This window comes from Fundulus heteroclitus, chromosome 12 (genome assembly GCF_011125445.2).
Source record: "Fundulus heteroclitus isolate FHET01 chromosome 12, MU-UCD_Fhet_4.1, whole genome shotgun sequence".
Classification (NCBI taxonomy): Eukaryota; Metazoa; Chordata; class Actinopteri; order Cyprinodontiformes; family Fundulidae; genus Fundulus; species Fundulus heteroclitus.
Window position 1 is genome coordinate 12,487,691 of NC_046372.1, and position 25,706 is coordinate 12,513,396.

The 25,706-nt window shown below is 39.2% G+C and overlaps 2 protein-coding genes across 5 annotated transcripts; one reads left to right on the plus strand and one right to left on the minus strand.

Moving 5' to 3' along the window:
* Window positions 1-1,385: 1,385 nt before the first annotated feature.
* Window positions 1,386-4,990, minus strand: LOC118564803 (enkurin domain-containing protein 1-like). Its single transcript, XM_036143972.1, has 5 exons — window positions 4,843-4,990; window positions 4,310-4,413; window positions 1,931-2,155; window positions 1,648-1,820; window positions 1,386-1,564 (listed from the first exon to the last, which is right to left on the minus strand). Exons 1-5 carry the CDS (start codon window positions 4,938-4,940, stop codon window positions 1,406-1,408), a joined length of 759 nt encoding a protein of 252 aa, XP_035999865.1. The 5' UTR covers window positions 4,941-4,990; the 3' UTR covers window positions 1,386-1,405.
* Window positions 4,991-9,011: 4,021 nt separating this feature from the next.
* On the plus strand, window positions 9,012-24,623 carry vdac3 (voltage-dependent anion channel 3). Of its 4 annotated transcripts, XM_036143970.1 has the most exons (11): window positions 9,012-9,061; window positions 13,491-13,607; window positions 16,284-16,355; window positions 16,596-16,645; window positions 18,249-18,251; window positions 18,682-18,834; window positions 18,922-18,974; window positions 19,054-19,281; window positions 21,633-21,783; window positions 23,672-23,729; window positions 23,822-24,623. In XM_036143970.1, exons 2-11 carry the CDS (start codon window positions 13,493-13,495, stop codon window positions 23,911-23,913), a joined length of 975 nt encoding a protein of 324 aa, XP_035999863.1. In that variant the 5' UTR covers window positions 9,012-9,061; window positions 13,491-13,492; the 3' UTR covers window positions 23,914-24,623. The 4 variants fall into 4 exon arrangements, with proteins under 4 accessions (XP_035999863.1, XP_021173754.2, XP_035999864.1 ...); XM_021318079.2 differs by lacking the exon at window positions 18,249-18,251; XM_036143971.1 differs by lacking the exon at window positions 13,491-13,607.
* Window positions 24,624-25,706: the final 1,083 nt, after the last annotated feature.

Consider the following 25,706-nt stretch of genomic DNA (forward strand, 5'->3'; position numbering starts at 1 on the left):
GGCTTCGGGTCATTTCGCCCCCCCACACCAATTTATACACCCAACATATACCCATGTCTTCTTCCTACTTCCATTTAGTTGGGTATAGAAACCATTTTGAACCAGTGTACAAAAACAATTGTGTATTGGTGTGTGTATATATATATATAATATATTATATGTAATAATATTCTATCTATTCTATCTATCTCTATCTAGCTCTCTCTCTCTCTCTCTCTCTTCTTATAGTGATATATATGATCTATATATATATATATATATATATACTATATATATGATATATATATATATATATATATATATATATATATATATATATATATATATATATATGTAGAATGTGTTGTTTAAGTGTTCCCTTATTTGTTGAGCAGCTATATATTTTAAAACGTGCCATGTCTGGCATGTTGTAGCATTAAGAATTGCTGTCTTAATGCCACAAAGAGCCCGGATTTACTTCACAAGTGGAGCCTTACTGCTTTCGCTATAGTTGTCACCTGATATATGCAAGAAAACTTTATTGTACATTATCTTGGGATTATTTTGAATTCAATCGACACGGAAAAGTTAAAGAGAAAGAAAAGGAAGAGAGAAAGGTGAGGCAAAACCCCAACCCTGATTGACTCCCGAGACCCAACATCCAACCCCAGTCCAGACCCCGGCTAGATGGCCCACTCCTCCTACAAGCCTCGAACTCCAGATGACAATCAGAAAACAAGGGTGTGAAAACACCCCAAGACTGCCTCCGCCTGCTCAAATGTTGTATTGTTGCATGTTGCTGTCACATGCGTTTAAAACTGAGATGGCTGGAGAAGAGCACGCCCAGCACAGCCCACCCATTCTCAGGAAAGCAGCCAGCGCACACGGTCGCCACGAAACAACCCGCAGCAGACGGTTAAGTATGACCAGTGACTAAAGAAAAAAGCAATGCCTGTAAAAAATGTCTAAAAACATCAACTTTAAAGTTCTTAAGGGGAAATATGACAAAGTAAATACAATATAGAAACTTACTACAAATTATTTGAGAGTGGTTAGAAATAAGATAAAATATGGTGTTAAAATACTCACTACTGAGGCACTTGGCCCTTGACTGCACTGGGGACGGGTTTGTCCCTGAGGTTTGTCAGTGACTGTGAACGACGAAGGGTCGTTTTTCCTGCAGCCCGGGGCATTATGTTTCACAAGTCTATAGTCTGACCTTGCACCTGAAACATAATTAAAAAACAGATGATGTAGCAGACATCGGTCTGGCTTTATTTTCTCATGCAATCAATTTGTCCTCCCAAATTATTTTCAAGAAAATCTATCACCAGACATTTTAGCCTGGCATAAACAACACTGAAATAAATGCATATGAACAAGCTATTACCTTGAGGATCGTATTATAATATTAAGAAAACGTGATTTAGTTAAATCCCACCATGAAGTCATGGTCCTGTGTTGAACTAGAGGAGGCTGGGCGCTGCAAAGCCACAGTGGAAGGGCGTGGTAACGTGGACGGGCCACCTTTAGAGTGGGCCTTTAGAAACTTTTGACACTCAGGCTTCACAGATGGACTAGAAACCTGAGTGAAGTAACACACGGGTTAAAACATGATGAGGAAAATACGATTTGATCAGATTTCTGTTTGAAGTATACAGTCCTTGCCTCTAAATGAGTCATCACCCTAGACGGGACGTTCTGGTATTTTGCGGAGGTCCATAGAGCTTTGACTGGGACGGGACGGGTCTGGGTTCTCTCAGCCTCCTGTTCTTTGCAGCGTCTCTGGATCTCCCGGAGTCGACGTACATTCTCCTTACCAAAGTCATGTACTTTCTGTTCTACGAGGACAACACAGTTTTCCATTATAATGCATCCAAGGCATTTAAAACATCAAAAATGGTTTACAAAGTTTACAACGCAAATGCGGTTGCTGAAATCGAGTCCTTACTCTGTTTGGGAACAGGAGTTCCAGAGAAGCCCTCGAGTTTTAGCAGCTCTCCCACGATCCCTCTCTGTCCATGTTCCAGAATATGAGTAGCGTTAGGGCCAATGCGGGGGCGGCAGGATGGTGTGCGAGCACTGTAGCTGTCTGGGTATAAGACAGGATCTGGAGCAAGTGGACCCAGGAGAAGGGCCACTGTCTTATCATGGTTTCCTTCTAAACGACCACGAGCTGGAGGAGGCAAGAATAGCATTTTTTTTTAACAAAAAGGTTTTGTATATAAAACACTTGAAGTCTTTTTAAAGATAAGCTTTCTAAACACTGTATGCAACAGTGGCTTGCAAAGTCTTAATCCCCTCAAGTTTTTTCTGTCACACTACAACCACAAACTTGTAGAGCACATTTTGGCACAGACCAACACAACAGTGTGATGTGTGTATACATGTTTGCTAAATCTTGTTTATCAAAGCACCTGCATAAGTCAGCCCCTGTTTGAGTCCATAAGAGTATTGCCTCTGCAGTTTCTACCTAAATGAGGCTCCCTTCTTTTCAATAATGACCATTTTATAAGCATGTCACCAGGGGCGGACTGGGACAATAATTCAGGCCGGGAACTTCATACCATCTCAGGCTACGCCACCACCAGCATAACCTTAGAACCTGCAGGTGTGTTTTGTGCTCTTACAAGGTTAAATGGTACTTGTACTTGTATTGCACCCCAAAGCGCTTTACACCACAGTCAGTCATTCACCCATTCACACCCTGACGGTGGTGAGCTATGCTAGTAGCCACAGACAGACTGACAGAGGTGAGGCTGCCACACATCGGTGCTGGCGGTGGTACCTGAAGGTTCCTGCTCTGGCTCCTTATTGCAACACTTTTCACCACCTCCAGACCAGCGGGAGCTTATTGCAGCACTACTGCTGCACTGAACTGACACTGCTTTCTTGTAAAAAATGTATTCAAACCTACTTAATTTTTAAATTTTTCTAACTGACTTTTTAATGCAATGGCTATATTTGCATAACAACAAATATATTCTTAAACTCAATGGGATTTAACCAGGTTAGACAAATGGTAAAATACAATAATATAAAAATGATTTCAGTATTTAATATTTGATATTTAGCATTGAATTTCTTTTCCATTTGGCTCTTTGTTAACCAAATTTTAAAATTCTCAGTACCTTAAAACCTTTGTTTAATTGAGTCAGTTTTGACCCTTGGTCCCTCACAGTGAGACTAACCTCCGTATTAAACTATTGTGCAGGATAGGCTGCTGGTCTTTTCACTGTTCGCCTCTATTCACAGGTTATATCTAGCCTGCTCCTTTGTGAAAATGACTTCAGTTTAGTGCACTTTGTTGCAGTGCTTGTTTCTTATTCAGCCTCTCCCTCTCTGCTCCCGTTTCTTGTTTTAAACTTTTTCGCTCCATTTTACATATCCTATAAGCTTGCTGTGTAGCTCTCTGCACCCCAATTGATGCATTTTTGCAAAGTGCAAATGAAGTGGAGATTAGGACCGGACGATAATTCAATAATAATATATATCGATCAATAGACGTATATCGATGATAGAAAAAAGGGTCAATAAAAGTTAAATAGAATAAAAGTTTTCCATGCTTATGCATTTTGGCTATGTAGGTTATTATTACAGTCATTACACCCTCCTAACCAATCACAAACACAGCTCCAGGTACGCTCCGCCACCTTCAAAACGTTCAGAGAGCACATGTTTTTTTTCTTTTTTGGTAAAAAGTTGGTTGAAAAAAGGGTTGAGTTTGAATTCAGTGTTTGTTTGTTATGGATCTAAAAAACAAGTCGCTACACAACAGCATAAAATGACCAGGGTGGTACTTAAAATATACGTTTTGAACTTAATGGTATCAATATCGATCAATATGATATCTATTTTATCGATATGCTTTTTTACTATATCGTCCAGCCCTTGTGCATATTCTGAAAATCTTTGCTCCGTCTGCACGGGAGCATGCCATGATGAAGCAGCAGCTGTCTGTGAGACTGACTGACTACAGAGGTTGAAAGGGAATCACGGCTCCCTCCAGTCGCCAACAACACAGAAAAAAAAGTTGAGAAGTTGCTTTTTTGAAAATTCATTGTGGAGCAGGGGTCTAAAATGTCGCTGACAACAGCGCTGCTGTTCCAAAGAGCCTCAGCAGCCTCGGAAAATGAAAGGAGGGGGTGAGTCTGTATTTTCGCTCTTGCAATCTGGGGAATTTTACACAGGCAGATACCCAGTGAGCCGCATGAACATCATGATTATTATTTTTTTAATCATGGCCGGGCCACGCCTTCCGCCAGTCCGCCCCTGCATGTCATTATTTCACACAAGATGCAACGAACACAACTATCGGACGGCGTCTCACCTGAAGCAGGTCGTTTGTAGTAGTGAGGGAGCAGCGAGGGATCTGGGGGGATTGGCCCAGATATTGTGGAAGGTCCCTCACACATTTGAAAGGGCAAAAAACGGCTGAACAACAGAAAGAAACAGTTTCAGGTAAGAAACAATAAAAAATAAATAAATAACGCCTGAGAAATTAAAGACTATCAACGCCTCTTTGAGCAGTATGATGTAAAATATTACACGGTCGAGGCATCAAACTTACTATAAAGTCACTGTCCGAACTATTTAGGGCTACAAATCTTACAATCGGATAATAGGACGATGTTAAATAATAATAGTGATTTAAAAATGTACGTATGAATGTAGCTACGTAATTGCCCTGCTTCATATGGCTACTAAACGTCAACCATTAGCTATTGTTTGCCTTCCTAATAACCACACACTCTTTTCGGCGACAGTCACTACGTATTACAGATTAAGAGGAGCGAAAAAACAACAACATTGCGTTCCTCAAAGCCTGCAAATGGTCAAAGTAAATCAAATAAACGTGTTTACCCCTTAAAACCCAGAGTTTTTTTTAATCGGCGGAGGATTTTGTTCAGGCGCACCGACGACGCCGACGTATCGCCACTTGTTGTCGAATTGATCACCATGGCAACGGAGCACGCGCAAACAGACCGAGACGAGACAGGAGGACAACGAGCGCACGGGATTCAGCTGTTAGGCGAGAGACACTGGGGAATCACGCGTGAAAACACAAAGTGGATCAATTTAAAGGTATAATCCACGTTCGCCAACTGATTATCTATCCGTGGGGCCGAACACGACGGGATCTCCTTGATGAGGAGAGTTCTTCAGTCCTGAGTACTGTCTGTCAGGCGCTGCAAGGGAGGTTTAAAGCAAAACACACACACACACACACACATATATATATATATATATATATATATATATATATATATATATATATATATATATATATATATATATTATAACAGATAACTGCAAAACATGTAAAGTGAACTTTTATTCAGTCTTGTGGTTCAGGTTTTGATGTGATATCATAACATTTGCCTTAGAGTAGTAGTTTAGAAAGTTGATAGAGGGCTTGTAAGCAGTATCTGACAACATTAGGAAGAGCCCTGTTTTTTTATGAGTGCACTGTCATAAGACGAAATACACTGTGGACTTTTTTTTTATCACTGATTACATTTTGTTTACATCGGCATTATTCACCAATTAGCCACCGGCGCACTCAAAGTGAATGACACTGATTATTTCTGGAGCTGTTCGTAGGTGGGACATATTGGGTCACAAGTGACTATTAGGGATTTCAGTTTTAGAGTGGTCTAATTTTAAGTGCTTGACACATGAGTAAGAGCATCTCCAAAATCGCAGTTAAAACCTATCAAAAGTGATCCAAGAAAAGCCACATGGTGAACCACTGACAGTGGAACTAAAACTTGGTACAGGATTCATTTACTGTGAAGAAGATTATCTTATGAGCTTTGGCAGGCATTTTCACAAAAGGTTTTTCTTTATTTCATGGTTGGGGCATACAGGTGCTGGTCAGAATTTCAGGAAAAAGCTAATTTTTCAGTCATTTAATTCATAAAGTGAAACTTGTATATTATATTCATTAATTACACACAGACTACTATATTTCAAGTGTTAATTTCTTTTCATTTTGATGGTTATAACCAGTGGTGGAGCCAGGCTTTTTAATTTGAGGGGGGGACAAAGGTTATCTAACTAGATCCAGTTAAGAAAACAACCAACCTCGTCATCACAATTGCACCTTTAAAACAAAGTACTACATCAGCTAAAATTATTTCTTAACTGAACCCCTCTTTCCTTTAGGAGGGCAAAAAAAAAAAAAAAAAAAAATAATCCCTTGACCATGGGTGTCAAACTCATTTCTATATTGGGCCACTTTGGCATCATGAAGTCAATATAAGGACCGGTTGCAGGTGTATAGGTGACACTTGATTTCATAAATGTATTCCAGTTCACATAAAATGTAAAAAAAAAAAAAAGCACAGTAACATAAAATTAGCACCCCAAGGCCCAGTTTAAACAGTTTATCTGCAAAAAAGTTGATATTGTGGTGAGTTAAACTTTAAACTCTCTTTTTCTCTTTTTGGAAATTTCTGGGTTGTTTTAATGTGTTGTGGGAAAACTGACATCTAGTGGCAGAATGGTGTTACTACACAGTCAACATTCGCTACAGGAGGCACAGTTTTAGCCACTTTATTCACTTTAAAAGGATATATGGCTCTACTTTATGACATGATGTGCCTTTTTTGGCTCTTGAGGGCCGGGTAAATTGCCTTGATGGGCCGGATGCGTCCCGTGGGCCTTGAGTTTGACACGTGTCCTAGATTATTAAGTCAGATATACTGCATAAACAAATAAGAAAACATAACTTTACTAATAATAAATGGGTCTCTGCTTAAACTGCGGTGAGCCAAAATGCACACAGTTTATGCACAAAACTCAGTCAAGTCTAGTGCTCACAACACATCGAAGAGGGGGGCAAAATGTTTTTTTTTTGCAGGTCTACTTAGAAAATTATTTTTTTCATCTTTAGTCCAAACTTCAACTATTATATAATCCAAGTCATTGAGCCTATTTGTGAATGTCTTTTCAAACATATGCTGGTTTGTGAAATGTTTTCAAACTTTCATTCTTTTTTTCAACTCCCTTCACTGCGTCTGGATAGCTTATCTTATTGATTGTTTTAACTTGTAGAATTTCTACCGCCCTTTTCCTGACTTCACATTCTCCATATGTCACTGTGCTATCCACCGCAGTTACAGCACTTTTCCTGCACATCATCTTCACATTCTTTGAATGTATGATCAGCACCACATTCGGGACGCCTCTAGTTTCCCTTTCAGGTGGCAGCTGTGTGCCCATATCTTTGACCTCTTCAATTCTAGAAACACAGCATAATCATTCTTCTTATTCGGATGCCAAACATTAGTGGTGCAAACCGTACTTGAATGTAACTATAGCCTTCTCCTACAATATTCCATGTATTGATTTTGTAGTTTGCAAAAATCAGAACAATGCTTTATTGTTCTGACAGAATCCCCGTTGCTTGATGTTCAGTGTAAAATTTCCACAGTCAGTGATAGCTTGGGGTGCCGTATCATCTGCTGGTGTTAGTCCACTGTGTTTTCTGAGGTCAGAGGTCAATGTAGCCGTCTACCAAGAAGTTTTAGAGCACTTCATGCTCCCTGCTGCTGACCAACTTTATGGAGATAGAGATTTTATTTTCCAGCAGGACTTGTCACCTGCACACAGTGCCAAAGCTACCAGTACCAGGTTTAAGGACCATGGTACCCCTGTGCTTAATTAGCTGGAAAACTGGCCTGACCTTAACCCCATCAAAAATCTATGGGGTATTGTGAAGAGGAAGATGTGATACGTCAGATCTAACAATGCAGAAGAGCTGAAGGCCACTGTCAGAGCAACCTGGGCTCTCATAACATCAGAGGAGTGTCACAGACTAATGGACATGCCACGCCGCATTGCAGTAATCCATTGAAAAAGAGCCCCAGTATTGAGTGTTGTACATGCTCATACTTTTCATGTTTATAGTTTTCAGTTGGCCAACATTTCTGGAAATCCTTTTTTTTGTATTGGTCTTAAGTAAAGAGATACTGAATTTGGGGGTTTTCATTAGTTGCCAGGTATAATTATCAAAATCAAAAGAAATAAACACTTGAAATATATCTGTCTGTGTGTAATGAATGAATATAATATCCAAATTTCAGTTTTTGAATGGAATTACTGAAAAAAAATCTACTTTTACATGCTATTCCAATTGTATGACCAGCACTTGTAAATACATAAAACGCATTTTATATTTTGGACACTTAATCCAGCCCTTTATGAACAAAATAATATTTGGGCATCCCCTGTTTATAAATGTTTATTATAGTATGAATGGATTAAATTTGCACTTAATTGCACCCAGAGATTGACCACACTTCTCTTCCCAGTACCTTGGTGGATTTCCTATTATTTTTTTGTCATCATTTCACACAAGGAAGCAGTGTATTTTAGGTTTTGTATTAAAATACCTCCTCATATGCGCCTCCTGCTAAGTGAAATTTGGAGGCCATGTTAAAGTGTTTAAAGACATATAGTAATCTTAGCATACATAAGCATCTCGTATTGACAAAAGTAATCGAAACTCAAAATAACTAAGTAATCTGTAATCAGTAAGGAGAAATAACTTTGGTAATCTTAGCTGGCCTAAAAGAAGAAAAGTTTATCCTGAGAGAAAAATGCTGTGTCTGTTTTATGTATAAATGTCTGGTTTCAACTGTATGTCTGAACAACTACAGCCTAACACCTATCCTGTAAACATCTTTCATGATGCCGTGTAATGAATAGCGATTAAATAAGCAACTCTTAAGTGTGTTTAGTGGGATAAGAAGTTATCAGTGTTGGAAATACATCATAGGACGTGTCAGTGAACGTCTACATAAAACGATGACACATCAGTTTGAATGTCAAATATACTAAAAGTGAATCAATTACCATTAAAATGGCCGCTGGATTAGAGGGCTGTTATGTTTATTCCCACATATAACAGTAAAGCCACTGGAAGTTTACCAACCAATGACATTTACACAACAGCCCCGCCCTCAGCGGGAGGCCTGACTGCGCATGCTCAGTGTGTGTCCGCCTGTGCTTTCTCCTTCACTCAGGCACACCGAAGAACGCTGCGAAACTCTGCACGCTCCGCTGTAAATTTCAGGTGAGACGCCATTAATTAACTTTACCAAAGCCATAGCTTCGTAAAGCTATCGCCATGCCCGTTTCTCCGCATTGTACCGAGTTGTTGTCAAAGGTCGCTTGACTGTGACTGAGAAACGAGTCACACACAGAGAAGGGAGAGGAGGGGGGGGGACAGGAACACCGCAAACGCTTCGCCTGGGGTTTCTACCAGTTTAGGCCTGGGTTCGTCAGAAACACTTGCAGTAAATTAATTAAAAAAAAATCACTGCAAGCTGCAAAATGCTTCAATCCAACTTGACATATATGTTTTCAAGCGCATCTTGTATTGGTTGGATTAATTCGGGTCTGCGCTCCAGAAGAATAGCTGGTTAGTTTTTTAGTAAGTGTAGACTATATGTTTGAAAGTATGCATGGCATTTTAAAAGTGCACGTTTCAGTGCAGAGTGCATACAGGGCTGACCAGCAGGACGCATCCGGCGGTAAACGCCTTCTCCTGTGGGTCAAGACGACGCGACGTCATACATTGACATAAATAAATTGAGTCACATGGCGTTTGTTGAAGAATCTCAAATGAGCCCAAAAAGCGACAGAACAAGGACCTATGTCCGTCTGACATTTCATTAACACCGCGCTGGAGAATGACGGGGAGCCTGTGTCGTGCACGTTGCTCTCAGGAATAATTAAATATAGTTTCAGCTGTTTTATGTAAATTGAGGCAATTGGACTTTTATATGTCGCTATCCAAAGTTCTGAAGTCAGGCTTGTTGCTTCCCAGACCGTTTCAGATTAAATTCTTTACTATTATTAGAGCTCCAGCCATCGGGCCTCTTCTGGTCAATACCGGTTTTTATATGTCTGGTTTTCTTTTAGATCTGAACTCCTTATTTCGATTTTGACAGTTTCTGATCATTTTGGTTCCAGGGACTATAGCACAAAAAACGAGAAAAACAGCTTTTGCAGGTTATTGGAAAGAGCCAGGGGTGCTCCCAGAAGGTTTTTCAGATGGCCACCACTGACAATCATGAGATGGGACACCAAAATCAGTTTGAGTTTTGCTAATGTTATTAAATAACAATACAGAGCAGCAGCAGGGAGGCAAATGAGTGATTGAAATCCTATTCAATCCTAAAACCTATTCATTAAACACATGCTACTTTGGTGCAATTACTTTGAGTTTAATAAAAACCTAACAAAGGTTTGAGACATATGTTTTAGATGCCTAGATGGACAACTACTAACTCTTAAAAAATCTGCAGCACATTTATTTTCTCCCTTTGTATGCCAGAGTTCTTAGGAGACATATCTGTATTGGCTGGTTAGGTTTTAAAGAAATCCAGAAAGAGTAACAGCCATAAAAAAAACAAAAAAAACAGTTAATGCGTCTGTCCATATCTGGTCCCTAACTTTTATCAGAGTTTTATTCCGTTAACAAAGTTGTGATTATTTATGGTAGGAATTCATATTTATGGTGCATTTTATGATTAGCAAAAGTCCTCGATGATTTTTATTTTTTTAACATCACCGGTCAGAGCTGATCGAGGCAAAATTGGCTGATTGATTGCCGCCTCTCTAAAATAAAACCAGGTGATGCTATCACCATTATTGGAGCCAATTACCACAGGTAAACACGTGCTTACGTACACCGGTAGAATGGTTGTTTTCACTGTACACATAAAAGCAATGGTCAAGCCAAGTTGATCCAAAATGCCATGCAACACGATGTTGTTTTGGTCCAACCTATAAGGCGTTTGAGGTGTAACTTTCCTGGACTTGACCTTGTCTCTCACACACATAAACACAGTATATGCCACAAGCACACACTATCTCGGTTTCATGTTATCTAGAGATTAGGCTGGCGATGAGTAACTTCCTTTTTTACATGTTTTTTTTCCCCCTGTGTCTTTCCCTCAGTGGTAATCTCTTATCAAGGTTTTCATGTTGAATAGCCCACTTATTGCAGTTTTAATCTCCTAATAGGCATAATTGACCCCGGAGCAATTTGAGTCCTAAATTAGTTTTTAGATGCATGGGCTTAGGTTTCTAAGCAATAACTATCAGAATAGATGGACTGCTCTCGACAAATTGATTGTGTTTAATCGTCAACCGCCATCTTGTGTTTGTCTCACCTTCTTACATGTCCTTTTGACCTTTGAGCCCAGTCTGAGCTGTCAGTCTGATTGCAGCTGAATGAAAACAACACAGTGAGTGACAGGACCATGATTGCTTGTAACCAAAGACTGGAGGTGTAATACAGACAAACACATTTATTTTACAGGTTTTTTTTTTAATGGTGAACTTGGAGGAGGACACATGTTGGCTGCCAGCTCACGTGTTGCAGTGTCATGTTTACCGGAGCTAAACTTAGAGGCCAGACAGAGCAACGAAGGCCGGAGAGGGAAAGGGGCAGAAATGGACTGAGCGAGGGGAGTGAAAAAGCAGCGTCTGTCGGCTGAAATGACAATGACGGGCGAGGAGTTGCATGCTGTCAGCAAATATGCGGGTCAGCTTGTGCATACTGAGGAGGCTGAGGGAAAAATTAGGAGCAACACAGTGGCCACAGAGCATTTTGACACAGACTGAAAGAGAATGTTCTAAAGCTGGGTGACCCTGATGCACTGAATGATGGGATTGGAGCAAGAACAACACAAAAAGCGTTTTGCATGAGCATGGATTAAGTTATTTAGATAGGCAGGACCTTTATTTTTTTTCATCGGTTTTCTGGGCACATTTATTTATTTTTATTAAATATTGTCAATTACCTAAAAGTGATAAATAAAAATGAAAAAAGAATGTAGGTGGAATAATTGTAAAAATATTACACGGATTTTTATAGAACCCCATAGGCCATCACACGGATTTCTTATGTTTTCCACCCTCTTTAACTATCCAAGCAATTTTTTGTATCAATCATAAAATAAAAGCATTGTTGCATAAAACGGCCACAAATATGCTTAATTGTGCATTTAGCTTATTATCCCTGATTGGTCATTAGCTGTTCTGAAAATGTTAAAATAATCTTTTTTTTTTTTTTAATCATTTAATGCACCTTACCTAGATGCTAGGTTCCCTTATAACAACGATCGGTGTAGAAGTTTTTACAGAAAGAGGACGACTCATTTATTTTGCGTATTGCAGACATGTTTGAAAAATAGTCAGAGGAACCAAAAAAGAAAACTGTGTTTTCTGTGGCGACATCTTGGCTTTTCATTGAACGTTAAACAAAGAGACGGGTTGCAGATTGGAAGACGTTCAGCTCATTACAGCAACATTTCTCCATTTTATACTTTTGAAGAGTAGAATTTTGGTTTTCATTAAATGTGCTGGATTAGAAAATGTTGACAATCTTTTAGACGTTTCTAGTAAATCTCACCAATAGTTCAGGTGAAGGTCTATTTACTCTACATGAACTACAGTGTCGTTTGAAATTATTAATGTTAATCTTGCTAATTGTGCTAAACAGTTTGAAATGTCAGCTCTTTTAATAATTTTGTCTTTGTTTTGGCATAATTTTGAAATTCTATTTAGCCGCCGAGCTGAGTAACAGTGACTGCTCTCTCACCCATGATCTGAAGTCGTGTGCAACCCCAATCTAAATAGTTGGAAATGAGCAATGATCAAAAGGCGTCTCAAGGCCTGTATGATTTAACAATCTAACACAGAGACCTTTTGTCTCTAATATGAACAGTTACAAATATTGACAAACATTTCACTATTATTACTTAATACACCGCGGCAACATCAGATATGGGTTTAAAAAATACACCTGTGTGATTGACACACCAGTGGTTTCTGGTCGATCCTTTTGAATTGATTTCTCATGGGATTGACTACTCTGTTGGGAATGCCAACATACTATTTTGAAGCTTAAAAGCTTTCTATAGTAAACATTTTACGGTATAGTAAATTTATTTTGGTGCAGTAAGGAACTATTTTTCGTTTGATGCTGTCCCAGTGTTCCCCTGAAGAGCTGTATCAGCAGACTTTAACAGAAAAGCTCTTATTGGTGCACCTCTAACGAAAATGTACTCTACTCCCAAGCTTTGATTCATTATTGATTTTCCCTCTGGGATATTAAATGCTGTATACCGGCGTCCTGTTATCACATTTGAATGTGCAATTTGTATATTTGTAGAGATGCTCTTGCATTTATTTGTTCTTTTGATGGACATTAAATACAGAATAGGAGAGACTCCTTTGTTGTTGTTTTCTAAAAAGCTGTATGGTGCAGCGCATTTTACCAAATAGTGAATACATTCTGAGCTGGGCTCAAATACAGCTGCATCACGCAGAAAGTCTATATTGCCACTTTGGCCCTACCAGCCATACAGTATGTACTTCCACAGCTATTCATAAACAAGGTGATGTGGTTGTTAGCCAAAACTGTCAGAACGTTGCAGAACTTCTCGCCTTTCTCTCGTTCTTGTTGCCGTTTCCCTCGTCCTGAGGAGACATGGAAGAGAGTGTGGGGATTGTGGTGCAGCAGCAGGAGAAGACAGAAACAGGCATGCAGGCAGGAAACAAAGATGTCTGTGTGACATGTCAGCACCACACCCCCAAGGGTCACGGTGAGTGGTGAGGGGGATGCATGCAGGGGTGGGGAGAGGAGAATTATCATCAGGGTCCCTGCGTTGCTTTGGGGGGACAGTGCTGACCTCAGCACCACTCCAAAAGATTTTTCAGTTTCAGTGTGTTGGATTCCAGAGCTTTTGATCGGTCTGCACTGGTTCTGTCTGGGATGCAGTACCGGATGGGCAAAGTCCAGCTCCTCTGCAGAAAAGATGTGAGATTTAACGGTCAGGGGGCAAAAAAAAAAAAAAAGACGATCAAGTTAAACATTAATCCAGCTTTGCTGTGAGTGATGGCAGAACTGTGTAAATGCTCCATCCGCCCCCCCGTCAGAAATGTCTTCCTAACTCCTAGAAAGTCATGCATGCATGCATGCTAACCCAGGGGACCCTGATGACTGTGTGGAGGTGCGCAGGACTGTGCAGCACCTTTACAGCTGCTGACTGCAGAATCCAGCGTACGGCTTATGTCAGCTCTTCTGCACGGTCGTACGTCTTTGCACATCATGCGCATTATATCTCCCTCTGCTGCATAATGAAGGCTTTTATTTGACATGCAGTTTAATTGTGAATAATGGTAAGTTGTCTGTTGTTGCAAATGTTCTACATGTCTGGTGAAACTGTTTCATTAGCTTAATAGCTGCAGCTGTATTGTGAATGGATCATTGCAAAAGAATCAATAGGTTTTACATCTTCAGGTTGGAGATATCAGGCACTCTTCTGCTGGCTGATGGCTTGTGGTGAATGTCATGCTCTGCTTTTTGTTGTTTAATACACTACCAGTCAGGTTTGGACTCAGCTTTGTCATTCGATGGCTTTTCCTTATTTTCAGGACTTTCTACATTGCAGATACATAGTGAAGGTGTCAAAACTATGACTGAAAAGTATATATAATTATGTGATGAACACAAAATGTTGAAATAAACATTTTGTGTATTTTAGCTATTAGCTATTGTAAGTTTAGGTAGTTGCAATTCATATTAAATTTTTTCTGATCTACCGAGTCATTATTTTACATGCAGGCTAAAAAAATGAACGTAAAATATCTATCAGGAAGTTGCAGCTTGACCACATGCTTTGTGTAGCAATGAAAAGCGCCCGCTTTTATGATATGTGATTGGTTTCCTGGCATGGACCCAGCTTTTAAGCATGGTGCACAAATGAGGTCAGCCCGTTGCTAGGCGGAGATGCTTGATTTTAGACCATCTGCTCTAAATGTGGTATTGTTCTGTTAAAACATCAGTTTCCATGGTTAGCTGATTATTTGAAAGTGATGTTAAAAAAAACTGAGAGGTAGTCCTCTCCCTTCCTTATTCCCTCCACCTTGTCCAATACACCAGTACCACTGGGAGTGGAAACAGTCCCTCAGCCTGATTCTATTGTTACCATGCTTTACTCTGTACAAAGTTTGAAACACAGAGGTGATAGCATCTTGCTAAGTGAAACTAGCTTCACAATGCTCCAAACTTGCTACAGTGTTCTTAGGTTTGTAAGCTGAACCTGGACTCCTTCAAACACACCTCTTTTGTCTCATCTGACCTTAAAACAATGCAAAACTCTGGGCTGGTATTGCAGCAGTTTCAAGTTCATGGTTGGCTTAAATATTTAGTGGTTATTGGATTGTTGGATCTAACAGATCTCTTAACCAGTCTTTTATCATCTGAGGATGACAGCTGGGGTCTTCTTTCAGACCTTGGCAGGCAGGTTTACATGTCCAGATAATGAAATGGCTCCAAAGGAATTTTCTATGTTGTGTAAATCTAGAACTCTCACTTGAGATCTTCACTTGATTCGTTGGACTTTGCTAATCTTTGCTGCAAGCTGAATTTCCGCTGTATTTATGCAAGAAGTGCTTTGACTAGCTAGCCTAACTTGTGGTTTCTCATGGTAGCTGCTGCTTAAATTTTCATTTGATACCGTGATTGGCTGGAACCAACCTTCGATAGGCGGGCTCTTGGGTGTTGCTTTGCCCAATCAGCTCAGAAACTTCTGCTGAATGTCCCTGGAGCAGATCAAGATTGATAATGTGTAGAACAGAGAGTGCTATACATCTATCTGGCTTGCCGCTGGTCAATCAATCCACTGAGTGCTGAGAATCCCCCAGTTTTAGTCAGTCATGATCACTAAAAAGATAACTTTTGTTATGTGACACAGCACTATGTTGAATAAATATATGTAACTTTTAAAATTAGCTTGAAGGAATATAATTTTTTTTGTTGTTGTTGGAAATTTCCTTGATGTTCTCTTGGCTAGTTGCTACTTCAGATCGACCTTTTTTCTTGGGCAGTTGCTTCAGAGTATTTTTAAGGAAAAGCTAAAATCAATGTACAGCGCTGCAAAGTTATCTGTTCAAAACTGTAGAAAAAGGAAACATTGTTCAATAAAAAGCTTGAAAAATATTCTTTTTTAGATATTAAAATAAAGTTTGGTTCATCAGAAGAAAACTGTAAAGTTATGTGTGGCTCAAGACTATAGCACAGACAAACTGGAGAGGGACCAACGTGGCTCTGTTGAAGGCTGGTCTGGAGATCCTTCTGGAAAAATGAGTCACCAGCTTTGAAGCTTAATTCCAGATGCAAACTAAAAATATGGACGCTTTAGGTTTGGAAACATTACTAACATTACTGTGCATACTGTTAGTTAGAGCTTAAATGTGGACTGGATGTGTTTCCTCAGGAACAATGGCTGTCCCCCCAGCATTCTCAGACTTGGGAAAATCTGCTAAAGACATCTTCAGCAAAGGCTTTGGTGAGTCATCCCATTCGATTAATCTGGACCTGCTCTGCACTGATGCATGTGTACACATCCAGTCTAATTTTGGCTATTTGGACCAAAGCTGTGTTAATGCAGGACTCATTTTGAGATCAGTTGCTGTATGTTACAGATGTTTATTTATCCTGCACATTTTAAAGCCACGCAGTGCCGCAGCAGGATGTTATCTCTTCAGCTTTTCTAGTTTTTCAATTTCCTGCTTTTCTTTCTCTGCAGGCTATGGAGTTCTGAAACTGGATGTCAAGACCAAGTCTCAGAGTGGTGTTGTAAGTAGTTACAGCCATAAGGGTTGACTGTGGTGTACACCTCATCTACTTTAAACTTTAATATGTAAGATTTTATCCTTACTGCATGTAAAATCACAAGGAAATGTATGGATATGTGTTTTTGTCTTTGCTTTTAAACCTGTTGTCCTTTCAAAACCATACAGTTCCCTGCAGGAGGGTTCATTTTCTCAGATTACATCCACAAACAAGAATGTGCTTTATTGGGATTTTCTGTGACAGTCCAACTCAAAACAGTGCATAATTGCCAAGTGGAAGAAAAATTATACATGGTTTTCGAATTCTTTTACAAATCAAAATCTGAAAAGGTTTGTGTGCATTTATATTCGGCCCACCAGACCAATACTTTGTAGATCCATGTTTTGCTGCAATTACAGCCGCAAGTCACATTTAGAGAACAACATTTTTATGAATTTTGTTTCCAAACTAGCTCAAATTGGATGCAGAACATCTATAAATATCCATAATTAGGTCTTAAAACTGATTCACAATTGACTTTATATCTGGGCTTGGACTAGGCCATTCTAACATTAAAAATGCTTTCCGTTATGCAATACAGTTTATAATTCTTGTGGTACGTTCAGGGTCGTTGTCCCGTTGGAAGAAGAACCTCTACCCCGGTCTGCAGTCTATTGCAGCCTCTAACAAATTTCCTTCCCTTCCTGTATTTAGCTCCATGCATCTTCCTATCCACTCTTAACAGCTTCCCTCTTCCTAATGAAGAACAGCATCCCCATGTTTCACTGTGGAGGACGGGTGTCTTTAGGGTAATTGGTAGTGTTAGCTTTTAGCCACATGTTGTTTTTCTGACCTAACCCTGCTAACCTAACCCTAAACTTCTCCTCACTTTTATCCCAGCTCCTCCGCTCCACAGGGGGATCACGTGAAAGAATCTCCCAAACCCACTCTAGTCTTATTTCTTTCTTCTGAGGCCTTCCTCTTCTCCTCATAAACTCGTTAGACAGTTTGTTTCTCGCGACTCTCAGCCATTTTCAAAGTATCCGGTGAGAGCAGCGGAGCTGCAATGATCGGCTGAAACAAAAGCTAACGAAAGGAAGGAACGAGCACGCACATTGGTGTTATGTGAGCGTGCCACAATGATTGGCATGTGGGACAACCAAGAGATTAAGGTGATCCCCCTGGAACTCAAAGCCGAAAGAAGATTGTCCACTATACCTTTTTAAGAGTTATCATTGTAAACGGAATTAATGCATTTAGATTTTTATTTGTATAACAATTATGAGCCACTTACTATTTTCCATTTACTTCCTAAGTTTGTGGTACTTTTTGTTGATCTATTACATCAAATCCCAATTAAGTTCATTTAGGTTTTTGCTTATTAACGGGATAAGATGTAAAAAAAAAACTTTTAAAGCATATGAGTTCTTTTACAAGGTATTGTGAATGAGCAAAGCTGCAAAGCTATGAAATACAGAAGCAGGCTTTATTTTGCATTATCCTCATTATCTGCGCAGCTGCAGTAATATTTCCAGCGAGTGGATAAAGCTCACTTATAAGCTGACGCTCGCCCTAACTTTCCCCATCTCTTCTTTTTTTCTGCTTCTTCTTTGGACTCTTCTGTTAGATGGTAAGACGGAGAAGGTCTGTGTGTGTGTGTCTCCTTGGATGTGATGATTATTAGCAGGTGTAGTGTAGATTAGCCCAGTAAATGTGCACATGCTTTTCTGCCAGCTGTTTTCTTTCCAGCAGTTTCTGGTCTGAGAGACACAACTGCAGCAGTAGCAGGCAGCGCTCATCCTTAAAGCCACTCCGCCAGCCTCTCCCTCACAGTCCCCCACTTCAGTTTTCTCACCCGTGTGATTCTCCAACTTTCAGTTCTCCTTCTACATAATAGGCCACGTACACTTGACAAGGATTGTGTGGCAGTGGTTCCCTCCGCTGCTTCTTTTATCCTTGTTTGCTTCCTCACCGCTCCGTATCAGTCTTCTAATCTGCTTTGTTTTCCTCTCAACTTTATTCCCCCAACATCACTACTTCATCCCTCGTTTTCCCTGCAGGAGTTCGTCACCTCGGGCTCCAGCAACACAGACACAGGGAAGTCAGGAGGCCACCTGGAGACAAAGTACAAACTGAGCGACCTGGGTCTCACTTTTAACCAGAAATGGACCACAGACAACACTCTGACCACGGAAATCACCATGGAGGACCAGGTTGAGCTTAAAGTTTGCTTTATGTGTGGTATTTTACTCAAAAGGTGGAAAAAAATAGCTCATCGGTTGCGCTTTTTGTGTCTTTAGCTGGCTAAAGGGCTGAAGCTTGGATTGGACTCCTCGTTTGTGCCTAACACCGGGTAACAAGAATCCTTTTTATGCTAAAACTGCTAAGTCAAATAAAAATTTACACTTAACGTCTGCTGTGTAACGGTTCAGCAAGAAGAGTGCCAAACTGAAGACCGGATACAAGCGGGACTACATGAACCTGGGATGTGACCTGGACTTCGACTTGGCCGGTCCCACCGTCCACGCGGCCGCAGTGCTGGGCTTCGAGGGCTGGCTTGTCGGCTACCAGCTGGGCTTCGACACCGCCAAGTCTAAACTGACGAAAAACAACTTCGCCTTTGGATACAAGGCCGGTGACTTCCAGCTGCACACCCATGTGTGAGTCCGAATGAAACAGGAAATGGTGGACATATAAGGCATGCTTTTGATTATGGCAATCCTGAAACCTTCATTCAATCTGGTCGTTTTAATGAGAAAGTTTTCACTGTGGAGTCCAAAACAGGGACGATACTTCAGCAGACGCAGTGCGGTAACTCCTCCCACTGCTGCCGTATCGACCCAGTTGAGAAATGATCCCATGCTTTCCGGAATTAAAAGGACCACCTGTTATTGATTTAGCACCACTGCACAGAAACTTAACTTCTACCCTCTGGCGTTTTAATTGTAGTGTTAATTTCATCCCCTTTGTGCACATGTGGCATTCAATAACTTAAGTCCATCCTCTTATTTTTGGAGCCAGTAGTTTTGAACAGTTTTCATCTGATGAGTAAGAAGCTCTGTCATCCCTTCCAAGCTGAGCACCGAGTTTCACTTTAAGATTTAGCAATCACTACTACAGTACAAAATTTTTAAATCACACTAAATGCATTTTCTCTACGACTGAAATACTGATAAGGCAGATTTATGTGTCAGCACATTTCAGTAACAAGAGAATTTAAAGTTCTGTACATTCAACAGAAACCTGTTTAAGGTGAAAACAGTGTTTGTTAGTTTTTTTACTCAGAAAAAATACATTTTGGTTGGTTTAAAACCTTCACACATTACTGATGTAGTCTTTATCTTGCGTTCATAAATAATGTTTTTATTGTGTTTAACTTTTATCAGTGCTGGCCGATAAATCGATTTAATTGATTAATTTGAATTTACGAATTTTTAAGATTAAATAAAAAAAAAATCTGGATTTTATTTTCCCAATTACTCATTGGGCTTCCATTAAGAGAATAGCATGCAATGCTGAATATATTTTTAAGAAAAAAATAAGATAACTTTTTTTAACCACAATATGAGGCACATTAATTTATGCATTTACTTATTTTTTAATAAGTTAGTTTGAAGTTACACGAGTGAAGTGAAGCCTGTTCTTAGCTCATCGTGTAATACAACTTGCAGCAAACATTTAGTTTTATTTATATTGTTTACAACGGCAGGGCCGCCATCTTGTTTTACAAGCATGTTTGACAGTTTGTATTTAGTTACACTTTGAAGTCCAGTCAACTCCCAGACGAAATGCTTGACATTAAAGCAAGTTTTTAAAATAATTTCTACAATTTTATTTTGAAACAAAAAGGAGGAAAATTAATTGATTAATCGGTTTAGTGTAGTAAAATCAGAGATTTTATTTTTGAGCCAAATCACCTAGCCCTAACCTTTATTTAACCAGTTTAAACCCACTTAGACTAAAGTGTCTTTTACAAGGGTGACCAAGCCAAGAGGTCCACAGCTCGCACTGCAGAAACACTTAAAATAAAACCGTAATTTACATGTAAAGGGCAATCTGTTATAAACAGTAATTTTAAAAAGCAGTACAGTTTTGGACATTAAAGAAAGATAAAAGTCTAATAACTGTCTAAAATATAAGAAAAATAAAGCTAAAAATTGACTAATTGGTCAACATTTTCACTGTAACATCTTTAAAACACTGGCACTGTTTTGTGAATGCCTTTTGCTTTCTACATAAGAAAGAACTAAAAGTTTTAAATGAGAAATGTTCAGACATTTTCAATTTGGCTTGGAGAGGACTCCAAACAGAAGGAGCAGAATGACTGCATCTACATGTAACCAAATGAAAAATGTCCTGTGACTGCATAAAAAAAGTCCTGCGTGCATAATTTGAAAGTCAAGATTAATGGTCAATTTAGAAGGTCTAAAGGTTTCTTCTGTGAGCTACACTTTTTTATTGCCAGGTTTAGTGCCGCTTCTAACTGTTCCCAAGCTTTTGTTTAATGACCGAAAGGCCTAACCACAGCTGCAGCTTCTCCTTTCTAAAAAAAAAACCTGGTAAAGATCCACAGGGGTTGTGATTTGTTTCTTTTTATGGTTTAGAAAATAAGTTGTTTAAATTATCTTAAAATATTCATTTTGAATTAAGAATCTGAATCAAAGAATGAACTGATGCTGATGATTTAAAACCGGTTTGATTTGAAGTTAACAGCAAATACGATGTTAAGACCCTTTTACACTTATATTACTGAATTATAATGTAAAAATAAATTAAACCAATCAGAAATCCTTAGAAATCTTCCTCCACAAAACACGACTCAAAGGGTTCTGGTAAACGGAAGCACCACCTCCCTACCTGTAACCTTTTCATTAGTCAATTTCAAATTTGTCCTGGTAAACACAGCTGCCCCAGAATTGTTCCCTGGTTCTTGAAAATGGATCATGTCATGGGGGGAAAAAACTTTTTTCCTGCGTCACTTCTTACCTTGTATTTGGCTCTTTTTTTCCAGTAATGATAGTACGGAGTTTGGTGGCTCCATCTACCAGAAGGTGAACGGCAACTTGGAGACAGCTGTGAACCTGGCCTGGACATCAGGAAGCAACAACACACGCTTTGGGATTGGAGCCAAATACCAGCTGGATAAGGATGCCTCCGTGTCTGTAAGAAGGAAACACATACAACACCTTTTTATTTTTTAGAGTTAAAAATCTATCTTAAGATACACATTTTGCAAAATTCTGCTGGACCTAGACTTAGTGGCATCTCTTACATATGCTCTAAGATAAATGTAACTGGCGAATGTTTTAGTTTTAGCTTTCACTTTTTATATTGTGAGGAACTTTGAATTAGTGATCGCTAAGTTCCTGTTTCACTGTGATATCAACAAAGACCCGTTTCTATTAAGCACTATTAAAAAATGGTGGAAAAAATCTGCTGAGGTTACTGTGCAGAAAATATAGCGACTTTTTTAGTGTGACAATCTGCTGGAAAAAAGCTGAATTTATTTGAATGCTTTTGACAGTGGAGTGAAATAATTATGTTCAATATCATAGCTACTGTATTTGTCTTTCAGTTTTTAGGCACTTGAACTCATGGCCACATTGAAGAATTAGGACACAGCATTAAATATTCAGTTCATTCAAAAGAAATGTTAACATATCCATGTATAGTTTTTGCTTATTTCTCTGTGGAAAAAAAGGGAATTTAATCACTGGTAAAAATGAAAATGCTTTCTTTTACTCATTAAATAAAATATATGAACAAACTGCTGTCTGAGAAAAAGGTTAGCACACCCTACCAGCTAGTGTTAACCCCTTTGGTTGACAACTTCAGGGAGATTGCCATCTAACTATCACTTGTTTTTTTGAGTCCCTGTTCCACCTGTTTCAAGTCACCCCACAACTTCTCAATGAGAGAAAGTCTGGGCTTTTACTCGGCTGAGGACTTTACGTTTCCTAATTCTAAGCTGGTCCTTTTTGGGTTCATTTTAACCTTGTAGGGTCCATTTCTGCTTGAGCTTAAAAGTATTTACGGATGGTGTCATATTTTCCTCGAGCCTCTTCTGATACATGGAGGACTCTGTAATGTCCAGATTCTGCTGCAGCAAACCATCTCCAAACCGTGACACTTACACCTCTGTGCTTCGCAGTTGGCATGAAATCATTTTCTTCAAATGCGTTATTTGGTTAATAACAACCATGTCCTCTGTTCTGATGCTCAAATAATTCAGTTTTAGACTCATCTCTCCCAACGATTGTTATTCTAGCAGCCCTGGTCTTTTTCTATGTTCACTCTGGCAATTATTGTCTTAATCTAGCCTTAAAGTTTTTCTTTGAGAGCAAAGCGAAAGTTAAACTTGTGGAGTCACTTTCTGATTGTACAGACACAACGGTAGCAAGATGATCCCCGTCATGGCCTTTTTTAATATTTATTTTTTGTTGGAGATTTCCATTAGCATCTGTTTTGAGCAGTTGTTTTGATGGTCATCCACTTGTATGTATACAGTTTATCTCTTTAAATCCCTTTACAGTTTCATAAACTACTGTAGTCCTCCTGAAGGCATCAGACAGCTCTTTATATCTTGCCATGGTGTTCGCTCTAACTTCAGCTGTCAGGAGGACCAAACATGAGGTTAAAACAGGCCAAACGTTCAAAAAGCTGACTAATGATGCTCTAATCATGTGCCTTAGATCTGATATGCCTATGTGCAATTTTAGCCAATAGAGGTAGGAAGAAATAGACATTTTTTGTCATTCAACGACTTCACAATATACATTTGAGTGACTATAATGCAGTATTTTTTAAAGGTTTCTAGATTTCTTTCCTTTTTTAGCAATTCAAAAACATTTGATATATCGTATTTATTTATTTTTTTGACCAGTTTTGTTCCAAAAGGCAAAAAGACACACGTGCTCTTAGCCTTTTGGGTCACATGTTGCTCTCAGAACCTATAATACATCAAATCTTCTTATTTATGTTCAATAAGAATATTTGCAATGCCTTAAATAATGATCATTACACTCGTGACATTTTATTTTCTCCTCACAGGCGAAGGTCAACAACGCCTGCCTCGTTGGAGTTGGATACACACAGACCCTCAGGCCAGGTTCGCTGTTTGCACAGTTTTAAAAACCATTTCCATGCAGCAGGAGGCGCTCTTTACTTGAAGCGCTCTCTGTTGCTCTCCCCCCCCTGCAGGAGTGAAGCTCACCCTCTCGGCGCTGGTCGACGGGAAGAGCGTGAACGGCGGCGGACACAAAGTCGGCATGGGATTCGAGCTGGAGGCGTAAAGATTTACCAGAGAGCGGAGAGGAACGTTGGAAAAAAAAAAGAAGAAAGAAAACCCAGCCCCAAATGTGACGACACTGTAGTGGCCCACTCAGCGACCCGTGAACACATCATCCCTCTGAGTCCAGCACACAGACATGCACACGTTCTTTGGCCTTAACCCTGAAACCCTAAATACCCTCCAAGACCTACAGTACTGTAACTGTCACCCAGTCATATAACTTATTTTTACATTTTAAAGTATTTACAACTCTCAACACAAACCGTAGAGCATATTTTACCAGAATACAGCAAAACAATATTAACAGATTAAAGTGCACTTTTTAAGTAGAGCATTAGTGTTTCGGATAAATGTGAGTTTCAGAGGCACGTTTTCATTTTACCTGTCTGGTTGGTTCCGTTTGGTCGTAATAGGATTATTTTGCTTGTTTTGGAGTGTTGTGGTTTTCGTTGCATGATTTCAAGGCTTTTGAGAAAGTGTGTGCAGACAGAAGCAATAAAGACTGGAGAGAGTTTTGTAAAAGGAAGATAAAATCCCATTCTCAGTCTGAGCAAACTGACTTTCATTCTTCCTGTTGACCTCAGTCACAAATCCTCAATTGCCTGAATTTCTATTTTTCTGGCCTTTGTCACCACATTTCACAACTGTCAACACGTAGGACCTCAAAGTAATTTTATTGAATAAATTAAATAAAGGATATCAAATTCACAATCCTGTTTGTTTGTTTAATTATTAAGCAGATCATAACTCATAAAAGGAAGGAAGGAAAGTGGTTGGCATAAACTGGAATTTAATAATAAGAATTAATAATAATCATTACTGCAATGCAACATACATTCCAATGAAATCTGTTCTCTGCATTTAACCCACCCCCTTGGGGATACACTGCCAGTGTCACTATATATAGAGAGAAGGGAGTTTTACATCAATTTAAATTGAAAGGGTGCAGACCAAGAAAGAAGTGACTTCTTGAAAATCAGAACCTTCAAGCTTGACTAAAACCTGCAGCTGCCCACTTGGACAAGCTTTCTGAAGAAAATGGTCAGACAAGACAAAAGGATTAGGCTATTTGACCTCAATAGAAAAAAAAGTGTGAGGCTTTCAAACCTGAGAATAATTCACCGAACAAGCATGGAGGTGGTAGCATCATGCTGTGGGGCTGTTTTGCTAGAGGTACATGAAATAATGGAGGACTACTGGTTAACTCTTTGACTTCCTCTCAACTTAGCAGCTGGATGGTTGAAACTCTTAGAAATCTATTGAGTATTCACCCAAGACAATTAAAACACAAAACTTGTCCTGGAGTGGCTCAGGTTGCATGAAATAAATAAAGCTTTTGGAAGTTCCTGATATAAATGTGCTGGAAGCTTATTAATTGGTTATAAAATTTGATTTCTCTAAAAGCCGATAAGGGAAATTTAAGCAAATAGTAGTTGCCGTCTGTTTATGTATGAGTCCTTTTGTATTTGAACAAGTGTTGATTATAGAAAATTCCCAAACTCCACATCATTACCACATCAAATTCTGTTTTTTTTTTTTTTTAAATCCTTTAGGTTGTATGGGGTTATATTTGTCCCTAGACCTGTACACTCCAGCTGAGGAGTGATTTAAACGGTAAACAAAGAGGGAGCACATAATGTGCAACCACGACTTTATGTATTTGTCAAATAAATGTAAGATAAATTAATTTAAAATGTTAACATGGATAATTTTATTGACAATGCATTTAAACTCTAAACATATTTTTCACTCAGTCCTAATTTAGAGCAGGCGTCTTCAACCTGCGGTCCTCCA

What these genes read in the sequence shown, in the direction of transcription:
- LOC118564803 (XM_036143972.1), bottom strand. Translation starts at nt 4,940, where the DNA reads ATGGTGATCAATTCGACAACAAGTGGCGATACGTCGGCGTCGTCGGTG. An exon ending in AAAACTCTGGGTTTTAAGGG is followed by an intron (nt 4,414 to 4,842) that starts GTAAACACGTTT and finishes TCTGTTGTTCAG; the next exon opens with CCGTTTTTTGCCCTTTCAAA. An exon ending in CTACAAACGACCTGCTTCAG is followed by an intron (nt 2,156 to 4,309) that starts GTGAGACGCCGT and finishes TGCCTCCTCCAG; the next exon opens with CTCGTGGTCGTTTAGAAGGA.
- vdac3 (XM_036143970.1), top strand. Translation starts at nt 13,493, where the DNA reads ATGGAAGAGAGTGTGGGGATTGTGGTGCAGCAGCAGGAGAAGACAGAA. An exon ending in CCACACCCCCAAGGGTCACG is followed by an intron (nt 13,608 to 16,283) that starts GTGAGTGGTGAG and finishes GTGTTTCCTCAG; the next exon opens with GAACAATGGCTGTCCCCCCA. An exon ending in AAATCACCATGGAGGACCAG is followed by an intron (nt 18,835 to 18,921) that starts GTTGAGCTTAAA and finishes TTGTGTCTTTAG; the next exon opens with CTGGCTAAAGGGCTGAAGCT.